The following is a 17,160-nucleotide window of genomic DNA, read 5'->3' as shown; positions in this document are numbered from 1 at the left end:
GAATACCCATAGACTCTAGGGCATTGGAAATTAACGTAGATCTGGGACATTGGGAATTACCAGAGTCTCTGGGACATTGGGAATTACCGTAGCCTCTGGGATATTGGGAAATCCCAGAGCCTCTGGGACATTGGGAATATCCATAGACTCTGGAAGATTGGGTAACACGACAGGCTCTGAGACATTGGGAATTCCCAATGTCCCAGAGTCCATGGGAATTCCCAATGTCACAGAGTCTACCGGAATTCCCAAAATCTTGGCGTCTACAGAGGTTCCCAAAGTCCCAGAGAATATGGGAGTTCTCAATGTCTCAGAGTCTATGGGAATCCTCAAGATCCTCGACATTATGGGAATTCTCAATAATCCTGGAGTCTATGGGAATTACCAACTTGCCAGAACAAAGCAGTTGTAGGCTCTGTCCAGTCAATGGCACTGTGGAGTAAGTTCCTGAAGTCTGTCTGACAACTGTGTCTCCGCCTTCTATTCTCTACAAAATATTACATTCGCTAACTGATCAACTGATCAATGCTACAGCTTTCATATAACACTTTACAACAGTGTTGATTAGTCAGTAAAACCGTTACTAAAGGAATAGATAGAAAGCTAAACATTACATCACAGAATGAGGCCATTCAGCCCATTGTACCAGTGCAAGTGTTAATTCTTCAACTGGGCTCTATCACTCTTCCCTTTCCCCATATACTTCATTTTCATATATTTAATCCAATTTCCTTTTAAATGATGTACAGCCTCTACGACAATGAGATGTGAACTTCTTCTGTTACCCAGAGTGGTTAAAGGAAAGGTCAGTCTGGAGGTTATCCAATACGTACGGTCCTCACTGAAGTCGTCGACTAGAATGATTTCATGGATGAGGTAGGCAGGACTCCGATTCAGCACACTGTCATGGAAACAAGATAGAAGCATTTCAATTAGTCAGTAATGACTTCCTGTGGTATGTGGAATGTTACATCTTAGCACAGGAGAAAATCGAAGTCAAAAAATTCACCTGACTCATTTGATTATGGGTTTTGTAACGGGTCTATTGATTACAACCAGCCTGCCGATTACAACCAATTACAACCAATGGCAGCCAGCTTACCAATTACAACCAATGGCAGCCAGCTTACCAATTACAACCAATGGCAGCCAGCTTACCAATCACAACCAATGGCAGCCATCTTACCAATCACAACCAGTCTACCAATGGCAGCCAGTTAACCAATCACAATCAGTTTCCCAACAGTAACCAGCCTCCTAATTACAACTAACCCATCAGTGGTGGCTACCCGGCCATTCACCCACCCATTCGAGGAAGTTTCAGCTGGAGCAATTTAATGCCCAATCTGAGGTCTGTGATCTCCCTCCTAAATAGACTGCATTCTGTGGCTGTTTCTGTCCTGCTTCCTGTGGTATGAGATTGCAATGAGGGTTTACCCCAGCGTTCAGAGCAGCAGTGAAAGTGCCACATTAATTCAACAGGCATGATCATTCTAATCAAGGGCTATTATTGCTGTGGATAAGCTACCTCCATAGCCCTCCCTGGCTCTGTCTTGCTGTCAGTTAATAAAAAAGCAAGAGAAAACTGTTACAAAGATGTGCTATACAGAATATTAATTTGTAATTGCATCAGCTGGTGTATATATATATATATATATATAAAGTTATGTTCCATTCCTTGAAGATATAAGACCAGAAGACATAGGAGCAGAAATTAGGCCATTCGGCCCATCAAGTCTGCTCCGCCATTCAATCGTGGCTGATAAGTTTCTCAACCCCATTCTCCCACCTTCTCCCCGTAACCTTTGATCCCCTTACCAATCAAGAACCTATCTATCTCGGTTCTAAATACACTCAATGACCTGGCCTCCACAGAATGAATTCCATAGATTCACCACTCTCTGGCTAAAGAAGTTTCTCCTCATCTCTGTTCTAAAAGGTCTTCCCTTTACTCTGAGGCTGTGCCCTCAGGTCCTAATCTCTCCTACTAATGGAAACATCTTCCCCACGTCTACTCTATCCAGGCCTTTCAGTATTCTATAAGTTTCAGTCAGATCCCCCTCATCCTTCTAAATTCCATCGAGTATAGACCCAGAGTCCTCAAACGTTCCTCATATGTTAAGCCTTTCATTCCTGGGATCATTCTCGTGAACCTCTCTAGGGCCAGCACATCCTTCCTGAGATACAGGGCCCAAAATTGCTCACAATATTCTAAATGTGGTCTGACCAGAGACTTATAAAGCCTCAGCAGCACATCCCTACTTTTATATTCTAGTCCTCTCAAAATAAATGCCAACATTGCATTTGCCTTCCTAACTACCGACTCAACCTGCAAGTTAACCTTAAGAGAATCCTGGACTAGGACTCCCAAGTCCCTTTGCACTCCAGATTTCTGAATTCTCTCCCCATTTAGAAAATAGTCTATGCCTCTTTTCTTCCTACCAAAGTGCATGACCTCACACTTCCCCACGTTGTATTCCATCTGCCACTTCTTTGCCCATTCTCCTAACTTGTCCAAACCCTTCTGCAGCCTCCCCGCCTCCTCAATATTACCTGTCCCTCCACCTATCTTTATATCATCTGCAAACTTAGCCAGGATGCCCTCAATTCCTTCATCTAGATCATTAATGTATAAAGTGAAAAGTTGTGGTTCCAACACTGACCCCTGCGGAACTCCACTAGTCACCGGCCACCATCCTGAGAAGGATCCCCTTATCCCGACTCTCTGCATCGTGCCAGACAGCCAATCTTCTATCCAGGCTAGTACCTTGCCTCTAACACCATGGGCTCTTATCTTACTGAGCAGCCTCCTGTGCGGCACCTTGTCAAAGGCCTTCTGGAAGTCCAAGTAGATAACATCCATTGGCTCTCCTTTGTCTAACCTACTCGTTACCTCCTCAAAGAATTCTAACAGATTTGTCAGGCATGACCTCCCCTTGATGAAACCATGCTGACTTTGCCTGATTTTACCATGGACTTCCAAGTATTCTGAAATCTCATCCTTAATAATGGACTCTAAAATCTTACCAACGACCGAGGTCAGGCTAATCGGCCTGTAAGTTCCCATCTTTTGCCTCACTCCCTTCTTAAACAGGGGGGTTACATTAGCGATTTTCCAGTCCTCTGGGACCCTCCCTGACTCCAGTGATTCCTGAAAGATCGCCACTAACGTCACCCCAACAGATACAATAGCACCCCCTGGAGGTGTCACCAGCTCCTTCCTATCTCATCAAGGTGGTGGATGGGTCATTCATGAGTTCATGGCTGGGATATTTTTTTTAAAAATCGCCTCGGGAATGAAACCGTGGCTAAAGGGAAGCCATGCAAGGCATGAGCTAGTCCTCTATATTCTTTGGAATATACAGCCGATACGGACAGAGATTACGTGAGACAACCTTTTGTGTGGACGCTGGAGCTGGGATCTAAGCAGAGAACACGTGGGGGTCTCCCTCCCTCCCTCTTCCTGCAAGATTTCATCTAGGTCTGCGCCCCGCTCTGCTGAGAAAAGCATCTACGTCCGTGCAGCAACCAGAGATTCTACTAAAAAACAGCTGGAATTTCTACAAGTGATTTCAGGGGGAAAGGGTCTCAATCAGCCACGACTGAAAAGCAATGGCTTCAGCGAAGAACCAGAGTCCGGACACAATCAGTGAACCTTTCCTGACTTTACCTTTTTACCCACATCTTACTTGGCCGAGTTTAACATCTGATACCCTGTAAAGCTGTACGCTATTCTGCATGCGTGGGGTTTGATTGTGGCCAGGATTTTATGATCCCACCACGGCCTGTCTCCCACCGACAGATGCTGCAAGCCATTTAAATCTCCATTCAATTCGGCAGAACCGTAACATCCGGCCGGGTGGGAGGAGCTGTAGAATCCTGGCCTGCGTGTTTGTGACTGGGAAATAGGATGTATCTGTGTATTTTTTTAACGTTTTTAATAGTTTTACCTGGGTGGGTTTTAGCACAATAAAATTAACCCCTTACATATTTAACTCAAGAATACCTATCTGGCTGACAAACTGCACACAGTCACGTACAAACTGAATGGGGAACGCAGTGTCCTTTAAAAATTCAAAACCTCCACTTTTTTATATCTATTCATTCACGGGATGTGGGCTTCTCTGGCTAGGCCAGCATTTATTGCCCATCCTTAGTTGCCCTTGAGAAGGTGGCGGTGAGCTGCCTTCTTGAACCGCTGCAGTCCAGTCCACAGTGCTGTTAGGGAGGGAGGGAGTTCCAGGACTTTGACCCAACGACAGTGAAGGAACGGCGATATATTTCCAAGTCAGGATGGTGAGTGGTTTGGAGCGAAATTTGAAGGTGGTGGTGTTCCCCATGTGTCTGCTGCCCTTGTCCTTCGAGGGCACATGTGCTGTTGGTGACTATAGCCAGAATTGCATCAGGAGAGAGAGCATAAACCACTTAAGGGCCATTTCCCACTCAGCCTCAATTTTTAGGCTGGCGGGAAGATTAACTTGCAGGTGGTGGGGGGGGAAGCCCGAAAAAGAGCGGTCCTAGATCTAGGTCAGGAAGTGGGGTGGGGGCACCTCTATCAGAAGCCCCTTCTGACTGCCAGCACCCCTCCCACTTAAGGCCCTGTGACTGCTGGACCTCCTTTCCCCCAACCCCCCACCACCAGCCTTTCCCCTGACACCCCAATTGCCCCCTTTGTACCCCACCCAGGACTTCCCTACCCCTAGGACCCCTTAAATTAACCTTGCCCTCCGGTTCCGGGACATAGTCCCAGGCGTGTTGGTGTACTTCCCTCGTCAGTCCATTGAAGCTCTTGTTGCTGCAGGGGCTGGAGTGCTGACGGACAATCTGTCTAAGGTGGAACGTCCTCCCGAGCGAGGGGTGGAAGTCCTGCCTGCAGCCACTTGACGCTCACTCCAGCGTGAAGTGGCTGCTGGGCACGTGGAATCGGCGGGGAACTCTTCGGATGGCAGCAAGGGAAAAATTCAGGCCCATGTCTTTTGGTGATCGGGGCTTCACAGATAGTCGGCTGGTGAGTAATTATCTCTCAGCGTGGGGAAGAGGACTCACAAACTACAACCACTTACATTTATATAGTTCAACGGTTCAAGAAGGCAGCTCAGCACCGCCTTCTCAAGGGCAGTTAGGGATGGGCAATAAATGCTGGCCCAGCCAATGACACCCACATCCTGAGAAAGAATAAAAGAAATAATGCCCTTAATGTAATAAACTGCCCCAAGGTGTTTCAAGGCACTCCTTAAAACCAACTTATTTGACTTTGTAAACTAACTTGACCAGAGGTGGGGGTTCAGAGGTCATGCTAGATGGAGAGGGATACCAAGGTGCAAAGAATATTGGGAGAGACAGATGGTGCTGGTGTAGTCTTTACCAAGGAAGAGGATACTGCCCATGTCATGGTGAAAGTGGAGGCAATTCAGCCATTAGAAGGGTTTAAGATTGATAAGGAAGAGGTATTGGATAGGCTGTGTATATTCAAAGTTGATCACCAGGACAGGATGAGATGTATCTGAGGATGCTGAGGGGAGTTAAGAGAGGAAATTGCAGGGGCACTGGCCATAATCTTTCAGTCTTCCTTAGACTCAGGTGGTGCCAGAGGACTGGAGAATTGCAAACATTACATTCTTGTTCAAAAAAGGGCTTCAGATAAACCCAGCAACTACAGGTCAGTCAGTTTAAGTTCAGTGGTGGGAAACTGCCAGAAACAATAATTCAGAACAAAATTAAGTCACTTGGGCAAACGCAGGTCAATTAAGGAAAGCCAGCATTCAGGTGCGTTCAGGGAAAATCATGTTTAACCAACTTGCTGGAGTTTTTTTTTGATGAGGTAACAGAGAGGGTTGATGAGTGCAACGCTGTTGATCATATTGAATGGTGGAGCAGACTCGATGGGCTGAATGGCCTTCTCCTGTATCTATGTTCCTATGAATACTGACAAAAGGAGAAGCAGATACTTGTTCATCAGCCTGAGTAAATTAACATGTTGAACAGTAGAAAGCTGGGGTCAAAACAGGCCCAGGGATATGGTATACATGGACTTCCAGAAGGCATTTAGTCAAGTGCCACACAACAGACTTGTGAGCAAAGTTAGAGCTCATGGAATAAAAAGGACAATAGCAACGTGGATACAAAATTGGCTGAGAGACACGAAACAAAGACTGATGGCGAATGGCTGTTTGTCCGACAGGAGGAAGGTTTACAGTGAAGTTCCCCAGGGGTCAGTGTTGGGACCCCTGCTCTTCCCGATATATATTAATGACCTAGACCTTGGCGTAGAGGGCACAGCTTCAAAATTTGTGGATGATACGAAACTTCGAAATATTGAGAACCATGAGATGGATAATGTAGAACTTCAAAAAGATAGAGAGAGGTTGGTGGAATGGGTGGACAAGTGGCAGATGAAATTTAATGTAGAGAAGTGTGAAGTGATTCATTTTGGTAGAAAGAATTCAGAGAGGCAACATAAAATAAAGGGTACAACTCTAAAGGGTGTGCAGGAGCAGAGGGACCTGAGTGTATATGTGCATAAATTATTGAAGATGGCAGGACAGGCTGAGAGCGCAGTTAATAAAGCAAATGGTACCCTAGACTTCATCAATGCGGTAATAGAGTATAAAAGCAAGGAAGTTATATTAAACTTGTATAGAACACTGGTTCAGCCTCAACTAGAGTATGGCACCCAGTTCTGAGCACCATAGTTTGGAAAGATGAGAAACCATTAGAGAGAGTGCAGAAAAGATTCATGAGAATGGTTCAGTTACGTAGAAAGTTGGAGATGTCGGGACTATTCTTGGAGAAGAGAAAGTTGACAGGAGATTTGTTAGAGGTATTCAAAATCATGAGTATGTAGGGAGAAACTGTTCCTATTGGTGATAGGATGGAGAACGAGAGGGCACAGATTTAAGATAATTGGCAAAAGAAGCAATGGCAACATGAGGAAAACTTTCTCACACAGCAATTGTGTAACATCTGGGATACACAGCCCGAGAGCGTGGTGGAGCAAGTTCAACTGAGGCTGTCGATAGGGGATTGGATCATTGTCTGAAGGGAAATATATGCAGAGCTACGAGGAGAAGGCAGGGGAGTGGCACTAGGTGAATTACTCCTTCAGAGGGCCAGCAAGGGCTTGCCAGGCCAAATGGCCTCCTGCACCGCAACCATTCTGATTCTATGATCTGCCCAAATATCGCCTCATGTAGCTCAGTGTCAAATTTTGCTTTATAACATTCATGTAAAGTGCCTTCGGATATCCTATTCCTATCAAAGCTGCAACATAAATATTGTAGTTGTTGTTATCAAACAGTGTTTGTCACTGAGCCATGTTAGCAGCGAATGCTTAATATCTCCTTATGATGCTCAATGTCAAAAACTGTTTGAAAACAATACCACAGGTAGCCTAAAGCTTGGTCAAAGAAGGAGGTTTGAAGTAGCAATTTATGGGAGCAGAGAGAGGGAGAGAGGTGGAGGGAAGCTAAGCCAGAGGTTAGGGCCGGGGCAGTTGAAGGCACAGCCACCAAACGTGGAGCAATTAAAATCGAGGATGACCAAGAGACCAGCAATGGTGAAGTCAAGAGTTCGCAGGCTTGTGAGGCTGGGAGAGGTTACAGAGATAGGGAGGGATGTGGGATTGGGGGAGATTACAGAGATAGGGAGGGATGTGGGACTGGAGGAGATTACAGATATAGGGAGGGATGTGGGACTGGAGGAGATTACAGAGATAGGGAGGGATGTGGGACTGGAGGAGATTACAGAGATAGGGAGGGATGTGGGACTGGAGGAGGTTACAGAGATAGGGAGGGATGTGGGACTGGAGGAGATTACAGAGATAGGGAGGGTTGTGGGGCTGGAGGAGATTACAGAGATGGGGAGGATTGTGGGACTGGAGGAGATTACAGAGATAGGGAGGGATGTGGGACTGGAGGAGATTACAGAGATAGGGAGGGATGTGGGACTGGAGGAGATTACAGAGATAGGGAGGGATGTGGGGCTGGAGCAACCTGAAAACAAGGATGATAAACCGTAACCCACACAGGCCGGGGAGCAAGTGTTAAGTGTGTCTCACTGACTCTTTCCTTTGCTCCATCTGTGTAGGGGCCTGTCCTGCACTGGGTGTTTCGTAAGCAGCAGCCCTGCTGTAGGTGTGTCACACAGGCAGGCTGCTGCGCTCATGGCCCCTTGTCAGCTGGGAATAGGATATCATTAGGCATGCAGCACACTGATCAGCGAGGGTTACAGTACCATTCCTGCAGCACACTGATCAGCGAGGGGCACAGTACCATTCCTGCAGCACACTGATCAGCGAGGGTTACAGTACCATTCCTGCAGCACACTGATCAGCGAGGGTTACAGTACCATTCCTGCAGCACACTGATCAGCGAGGGTTACAGTACCATTCCTGCAGCACACTGATCAGCGAGGGGCACAGTACCATTCCTGCAGCACACTGATCAGCGAGGATTACAGTACCATTCCTGCAGCACACTGATCAGCGAGGATTACAGTACCATTCCTGACAGCACACTGATCAGCGAGGGTCACAGTACCATTCCTGCAGCACACTGATCAGCGAGGGTCACAGTACCATTCCTGCAGCACACTGATCAGCGAGGGTTACAGTACCATTCCTGACAGCACACTGATCAGCGAGGGTTACAGTACCATTCCTGCAGCACACTGATCAGCGAGGGTCACAGTACCATTCCTGACAGCACACTGATCAGCGAGGATTACAGTACCATTCCTGCAGCACACTGATCAGCGAGGGTTACAGTACCATTCCTGCAGCACACTGATCAGCGAGGGTTACAGTACCATTCCTGCAGCACACTGATCAGCGAGGGTTACAGTACCATTCCTGCAGCACACTGATCAGCGAGGGTCACAGTACCATTCCTGCAGCACACTGATCAGCGAGGGGCACAGTACCATTCCTGCAGCACACTGATCAGCGAGGGGCACAGTACCATTCCTGCAGCACACTGATCAGCGAGGATTACAGTACCATTCCTGCAGCACACTGATCAGCGAGGGGCACAGTACCATTCCTGCAGCACACTGATCAGCGAGGGTCACAGTACCATTCCTGACAGCACACTGATCAGCGAGGATTACAGTACCATTCCTGCAGCACACTGATCAGCGAGGGTTACAGTACCATTCCTGCAGCACACTGATCAGCGAGGGTCACAGTACCATTCCTGCAGCACACTGATCAGCGAGGGTTACAGTACCATTCCTGCAGCACACTGATCAGCGAGGGTCACAGTACCATTCCTGACAGCAACAGGGAATTAGTAATCAGCTATCAACAAATTTAAAATAACCATTGAGAGGATGTAGTGAGATTCCTGTACACGGGTTGCTGAATGCTTTTTCACTGGGAATAGCTGATTGCCTCTTTTAAGGGAAATTTGGAGATATTTAAAATTGAGATTGTGAAACTGGAAGAGGGATATGGAGAGTGAACAGTATCGGACTGCTCTATTTGGGGAGGCTATTGGGAATTTCAGACCGATGACATCAAGGTTTAAACGTGCAGATGCTGTCAGACACTGTTGGTCTCACACATTCCCCACGTATCTTTGAACTGTCATGTTGTTTCACCAGGGAGCTGCGGGGAGTGCACGGGTGTGATGCCCTCTGTAATTAACCTTTCACACTTGTTACCTCCTCATCTGGCTGCGTGTCTGCGTGTGTCTGTCTGTATGTGCCTGTCTGTCTGTGTGTGCCTGTCTGCGTGTGTGCATGTCTCTTTGTCTGTGTGTGTGTGTGTGTGTGTGTGTGTCTCTGTGTGTGTCTGTGTCTGTATGTGTCTCTTTGTCTGTGTGTGTGCACATTGTGTGTGTGTGTGTGTGTGTGTGCGCCTCTTTGTCTGTGTATGTGTGTGCGTCTCTTTGTCTGTCTGTGTGTATGTGTGTGTGTCTCTTTGCTTCTGTATGTGCGTGTCTTTCTGTGTATGTATGTATGTGTGTGTATGTATGTGTGTGTGTGTCTGAGCATGTGTGTTTGTATGTTTGTGTGGGTGTTTGTGGGTGAATGTATGTTTATGGGTGCATGTGGGTGTGTGAGTGTAACTCATGGCCCATATACCCCCTAAGCCAACCCATGCCCCTCTACCCACCCCCATGGCCCCTCATGGCTCCTATGCCCCCATATACCCATGGCCCTTTATAGCCTCTATGCAACTTAGTGCCAACTCGTGCCAACCCATGCCCTCCCACCCACCACCCTTTGCCCTCAGCTCCTTCATGCTAATGCACCAAGTATCCTTTGGCAGTTCCTTGATAGTGTTGACAGTTATTTGACAGCTTGTTTGAGTCAGTAGCAAATTAGGTTCACGTGGTAAATTCTGGTAAGTGCTTTTCAGGTTTAGCTATAGATTAAGAATCAAGATCCGACTTAGTATTAACCTTCAAGTAAGTTAGCTTAGCTTGTTAAGTAGAGAACTATCTGGAGTGACAGTTATCTGTCAATCACGTGAAAGCAGTTGGTTAGTTACGGTAGCAGGAAGCTAAACTAGCTAGTGACTCATCAGAGGGTCTATAAAGGAGACAGGCTTTTCAAACCACACAATCAGTGAGGGGCGCGCGAGGAGACAGGAGACTACATCAAAGAGAGAAGGAGACTGTGTGAGGAGCAAATTAGGTTCATGTGTGAGTTCGGTGCGGGGGCCGGAAGAGGTGTGATAGACATAGGAATTATTCTAAATTAATTAAGTGAGTAATTTAAATTAAGTTAACTAAGTAACATAAGTACCAATGGCAGTACAGGTGTTATGTTGCAGCTCAGGAATGAAGGGGCTTTTGGACGCCAAGGCGATCCATGACAAACATGTCTGTAGAGGAATTCTGAATCAGGGTTATTGATCTGGAAGCCAAACTGCAGATACTGGAGGGGGAGAAATATCTGGGCACTTTGTTCCTGAAGACTGTCATGCTTCTTAGAATAGGGTCATCTGTTTTGGTCAGCAGTGAGGGACAGGAAGACGTGACTGTCAGTGAGGCAGGTAATGGGACCGAGCAGACAGTAGGAGAGGAGCCTCAGACTTTGCAATTGTCAAACAGGTTTGAGGTGCTCACAACCTGTGTGGATGAAAGTGAGGTCGGCAAGGTGATGAGCAGGCCGGCCATGGGACTGTGGTGGGGGGATAAACAGGAATGTAGCGGTAGTAGGGAACAGTATAGTGAGGGGGATTGACACTGTTCTCTGTACCAACGAACGAGAGTCCAGAAAGCTGTGTTGTCTGCCCGGTGCCAGGGTTTGGGACATTGGCTCAGGGCTGGAGAGGAACTTGCAGTGGGAAGCGGATGACCCAGTTGCCATGGCCCATGCAGTTACCAACGCCGTAGGCAGGACAAGGAAAGAGGTTCTGTATAGTCAGTATGGGAAACTAGGTACCAAATTAAGAAGTAGAACCTGAAAGGTTCTCTGGACTGTTACCTGAGCCACATGCAAATTGGCATCAGACAAATAAGATCAGAAAAATGAACATGTGGCTCAAAGGCTGGTGTGGGAGAAGTGGGTTCCAGTTTGTGGGGCACTGGCACCAGTACTGGGGAAAGTGGGATCTGCACCGTTGAGAGGGTCTATACCTGAACCCTGCTGGGACAAGTGTTCTTGGGAATTGCAAAGCTAGGGAAATAGAGAGGGCTTTAAACTAAACAAGGGGCGTGAGGGATCAAGCTTGGGTAGATGTGACAAATCAAGGGGTAGATTCAGGGCAGGAGACCATAACAGTAATATGGGAAATGAGGATCAGAGAATAGTGTCATAAAGCTATTAATGTATATAATATTTTGGAAAACACTTTTCTTTTAAAATAGAGGTTTAGTCTATGGGTGTGTCTTAACTGGATTAAAGCCAGCTAGTCTGGGTGCTTTGATATGTATTAGTTTTGATATGTAGAGAGATAGCGTACATTCGCATTTTTTGAATACAGCATTCAAGAAGTGGGGTGAAAAATGACACCTATCTAGCAGCTACTAAGCCATATGTTTATATTACTACTAAAACTGGTACAATGAAAGGGGTTTTATTGTTAGAGAGGTTTAGTTCAGAGGTTGTTGATACAGTGAGAATTAACATTCAGTGGTGGTAGGTATAACTTCAGCAGTTTTCAGGTGTGTAGAGCAGAGGCAATGTGAGATCAAAAGGCAGCTGTAAATCTCCAACTGGCTCCACAGGAACCAAGTGAAAAGAACCTCATTTTTAATTCATAAAGTGAAAATGCTTTGCCTGGTGTTTGGTTAAGTCTATGGGTTGCAGTTGCCTTAATGGAGATTAGTTTGAGAATTTGTTAAAAGTTATGGTAGTAGTAATTTGTAGCCATGTGTATATCTATTTTAACCTGTGTAAATTAATAAAATGTTTCCTTTAGTTTAATGTAAAACTTTGAGAACTGGTGGTCTAATTCCTGAATTTAGAGTCGCATCTCAAACATAACACTTAAAATTCTAGGTTATGACAGTTGTTTAAAGTTTCCCTCTGGGATTTTTAAATAACTCTGCTTTACCTACTGCATCAGTCATAACAATAGCAGGAAGGGACAGGGAGATAAAACCTAAGAATACACCAATAGTGAGGACTAGATGTTACACAGATAACAAAAAGACAAAGCTGAAGGCTCTGTATCTGAATGCGCGTAGCATTCATAACAAAGTAGCTGAATTAATAGCGCACATTGAAGTAAATAAATATGATCTGATAACCATTATGGAGACCTGGCTACAAATGACAACGATTGAGTCCTGAATATTGAGGGGTACATGACATTCAAGAAGAATAGGAAACTAGGTAAAGGTGGAGGGGTAGCACTGTTAATCAAAGGCGGCATTGGTGCAATAGTTAGAGATGACCTTAGTTCAGATCATCAGGATGTAGAATCACCACATTTCTACTTCCCTTTAGTTCTGAAGAAGAGTCATACGGACACAAAACGTTAACTCTGTCTTCCTCTCCACAGACGCTGTCAGACCTGCTGAGTTTTTCCAGCATTTTTTGTTTTTTGTTTCAGATTTGCAGCATCCGCAGTATTTTGCCTTTATCAGGATGTGGAATCAGTTTGGGTGGAGATGAGGAATAGTAGGGGAAAGAAGTCACTAGTGGGAGTGGTCTACAGGCCCCCTAACAGCAACCACGATGAAGGACGAAGTAAGTAAAAAATATTGGGTGTTTGTGATAAAGGGACAGCAATAATTATGGGTGATTTTAATCTACGTATAAACTGGAGAAATCAGGTTGGCAGTGGTAGCCTGGATGAGGAGTTCATAGAATACTTTCGAGAGAGTTTCTTAGAGCAGCACCAGAAAGCAATTTGTATTAGGCTTGGGGCAAGATTTTACATCCTGCAGGCAGGCGTACGCCCGACCCAATTGGGCGTAAAATAGAACGCAATGACGTCAGGCGAGCATCCCGACACCATCACACACTCACACAATATTTCGGTCAGCCGGTGTAAGCGAGAGTTGGCAGTGTGCCCGCCGACAATTAAGAGGCCAATTAAGATCCTTAATCAATTAACTGAAAGCTATTTTTCGCTGCCCGTCCAAACTTACAGTTGGCGGGCGGGCGAATTGGCCAGGCAGCCTTCTGATTTTTTAGCCAACCTCACCCACGGGCGCGATGAGGTTTCCACAATTAAATAAAAACTAAATATAAATTTTTAGGCAGAATTTTCATTTTGTTTATGTTATTGTGAATTAGTCCCATGTCGGGACATTATTTTCAGATTTTAAAATTCTTTATTTTTGATTTTAAAGTTGTTCAGCTCCTGCCTTCAGGGTGCTCTCAGTGCGCACTCCCCCGTGCATGCACAGGCTTTTGCACTTACACTCCTCCCTTCACTAGTACACCACTAGTTACTGCCTGCCATCCAGAAAAAGACCCATTTATTCCCACTCTCTCTGTTTCCGGTCTGTCAACCAATTCTCAATCCATGCCAGTATATTACCCCCAATCCCACCTACTTTAATTTTTCCCACTAGCCTCTTCTGTGGGACCTTATCAAAAGCCTTCTTGAAATCCAAATACACCACATCCACTGGTTCTCCCTTATCTACTCTACTAGTTACATCCTCAAAAAACTCCAGTGCATAGACTTGGGTTGTTTTCGTTAAGCAGAGAAGACTGAGGGGCGACCTGATCGAGGTGTACAAGATTATGAGGGACTTGGACAGGGTGGATAAGGAGCAGCTGTTCCCCTTAGTTGAAGGGTCAGTCACGAGGGGACATAAGTTCAAGGTGAGGGGCAGGAGGTTTAGGGGGGATGTGAGGAAAAGCTTTTTTACACAGAGGGTGGTGATGGTCTGGAATGCGCTGCCTGGGAGGGTGGTGGAGGCGGGTTGCCTCACATCCTTTAAAAAGTATCTGCATGAGCACTTGGCACGTCATAACATTCAAGGCTATGGCCCAAGTGCTGGTAAATGGGATTAGGTAGGTAGGTCAGGTGTTTCTCACATGTCGGTACAGACTTGATGGGCTGAAGGGCCTCTTCTGCAGTGTGATTCTGCGATTGTGATTAGTTAAGCATGATTTCCTTATCATAAACCAATGCTGACTTTATATAATCCTGTTAATGCTTTCCAAGTTTTCTGTTACCACGTCTTTTATCATAGACTCTAGCATTTTCCTCACTATTGATGTTAAGCTAACTGGTCTGTAATTCTCTGTTTTTGCTCTCCCCCCTTTTTTAAATAGTGGGGTTACATTTGCCATTCTCCAATCTGTAGGAACTGCTCCAGAATCTATAGAATTTTGGAAGATGACCACCAATATTTCCAGGGTCACTTCGTTTAGTACTCTGAGGTGTAGATTATGAGGCCCTGGGGATTTTTCAGCCTTTAACCCCATTAATTTCTCTAGCACCATTTTTTTTTACTAATATTGGTTTTCTTCAATTCCTCCCTCCCTTGGTTCCCTAATATTTCTGGGAAATTATTTGTGTCCTCTTTTGTGAAGACAGAACCAAAATATGTGTTCAATTTTTCTGCCATTTCTTTATTCCTGATTATAATCATGGAGAGAAGATTGGCTGGCTGGCAGAAAACAGAGAGTATGCACAAATGGGTCTTTTTCTGATTGGTAGAATATGACAATTGGGGTCCCGCAGGGGTCACTGCTGGGACTTCAACTTTTTACAATTTATATCAATGACTTAGATGAGGGGAGTGAAGGCATGGTAGCTAAATTTGTAGATGAAACAAAGATAGGTAAGAAAGTATGTTGTGAAGAAGACATAAGGAGGTGGCAGACGGACATAAATAGGTTCAGTGAGTGGGCAAAAATCTGGCAAATGGAGTATAATGTGGGAAAATGTGAAGTTGTTCACTTTGGCAGATGGAGAACGGCTGCAGAATTCCGAGGTGCAGAGGGATCTAGGTGTTCTAGTGCATGAGTCACAAAAAGTTACTGTGCAGGTACAGCAAGTAATTAAAAAGGCTAATGAATGCTATCCTTTATTACGAGAGGAATTAAACATAAAAATAAGGATGCCTCAGTTATACAGGGCATTGGTGAGACCACATCTCAAATACTGTATACAGTTTTGGTCTCCTTATTTAAGGAAGGATGTAAATGCATTGGAGGCGGTTCAGAGGAGGCTTACTAGGTTGATACCTGGAATGAGTGGGTTGTCTTATGAGGAAAGGTTGGACAGACTGGGCTTGTTTCCACTGGAGTTTAGAAGAGTGAGGGGTGATTTGATTGAAGTATATAGGATCCTGACTGGTCTTGATAAGGTGGATATGGAAAGGATGTTTCCTCTTGTGGGTGAGTCCAGAACTAGGGGGCACTGTTTTAAAATTAGGGGTCACCCGTTTAGGACAGAGATGAGGAGAATTTTTTCTCTCAGAGGGTTGTGCGACTTTGGAACTCTCTGCCTCAGAAGGCGGTGGGGGTGGGGTCACTGAATATTTTTAAGGCAGAGGTAGATAGATTCTTGTTAGGCAAGGGAATCAAAGGTTATGGGGGTTAGATGGGAATGTAGAACTCGAAACACAAAAAGATCAGCCATGATCTTATTGAATGGCAGAGCAGGCTTGAGGGGCCGAATGGCCTACTCCTGTTCCTATTTCATATGTTTGTATTTGACATTTCTTTGACAGCTTGAGAGTTCCAATGAGTTTATGTACTTTTAACAATCTCAAAGGATTCCTTACCTCTCCCAAAGGTGTCTGGGACCATATCCAAAGGGGTGCCTTACCTCTCCGGAAGGCTACCCTGGCTATCCAAACAAATCCACTAAGTCCAGGCCTGGTCTAATCGGCACACTCCAGCTTTCACACTCCTGCCCTACCAAAATCCCCCTTCAGTGAACCTTGCATGTGCACACCCCAGCCTGACTGCAGTCCCACCCCCCGCCAATTGGGAAGATGCCGTATTCGGGGGCAGGACATCGGATTTCCAGCCATTCCTGGTATTTTCGCCAACATGGAGAGCTGGGATGTTGTAGCGAAAATCTGGGCCTGTGTGTCAGTGTGTTTGTGTATGTCTGTATGAGTGTGTGTGTATGTGGACATGTGTGTGTTTGTGTATGTCTGTATGAGTGTGTGTGTATGTGGACATGTGTGTGTTTGTGTATGTCTGTATGAGTGTGTGTGTATGTGGGCGTGTGTGTATTTGTGAATGCCTGTATGAGTGTGTGTCTATGTGGGCGTGTGTGTGTGTGTGTGTGTGTGTGTCAGTGTATTTGTGAATGTCTGTATGAGTGTGTGTGTATGTGGACATGTGTGTGTTTGTGTATGTCTGTATGAGTGTGTGTGTATGTGGGCGTGTGTGTATTTGTGAATGTCTGTATGAGTGTGTGTGTATGTGGGGGTGTGTGTGTTTGTGATTGTCTGTATGAGTGTGTGTGTATGTGGGGGTGTGTGTGTTTGTGTATGTCTCTATGAGTGTGTGTGTATGTGGGCGTGTGTGTATTTGTGAATGTCTGTATGAGTGTGTGTGTATGTGGGCGTGTGTGTGTTTGTGAATGTCTGTATGAGTGTGTGTGTATGTGGGGGTGTGTGTGTTTGTGAATGTCTGTATGAGTGTGTGTGTATGTGGACATGTGTGTGTATGTATGAGTGTGTGTGTATGTGGGGGTGTGTGTGTTTGTGAATGTCTGTATGAGTGTGTGTGTATGTGGGCATGTGTGTGTGTGTGTGTGTTTGTGAATGTTTGTATGAGTGT

The 17,160-nt window shown here is 45.6% G+C and overlaps 1 protein-coding gene across 1 annotated transcript in view; it reads right to left on the bottom strand.

The window, feature by feature from the left end:
• Nucleotides 1-17,160, bottom strand: part of galnt14 (UDP-N-acetyl-alpha-D-galactosamine:polypeptide N-acetylgalactosaminyltransferase 14 (GalNAc-T14)) — a gene marked incomplete at its 5' end in the record, with an annotated part of 107,798 nt that overhangs the window by 66,049 nt on the left and 24,589 nt on the right. The window contains one exon of the mRNA XM_078542877.1: nt 834-901. Within this exon, the coding sequence (XP_078399003.1) occupies nt 834-901 (68 nt within the window). The remainder of the gene's footprint in view (nt 1-833; nt 902-17,160) is intronic.

The sequence above is a fragment of the Cetorhinus maximus genome, chromosome 5, assembly GCF_964194155.1.
Source record: "Cetorhinus maximus chromosome 5, sCetMax3.hap1.1, whole genome shotgun sequence".
Taxonomy (NCBI): domain Eukaryota; kingdom Metazoa; phylum Chordata; class Chondrichthyes; order Lamniformes; family Cetorhinidae; genus Cetorhinus; species Cetorhinus maximus.
Note: the sequence above shows the minus strand (reverse complement) of the source record. Positions and strands in the feature narration are given on the sequence as shown.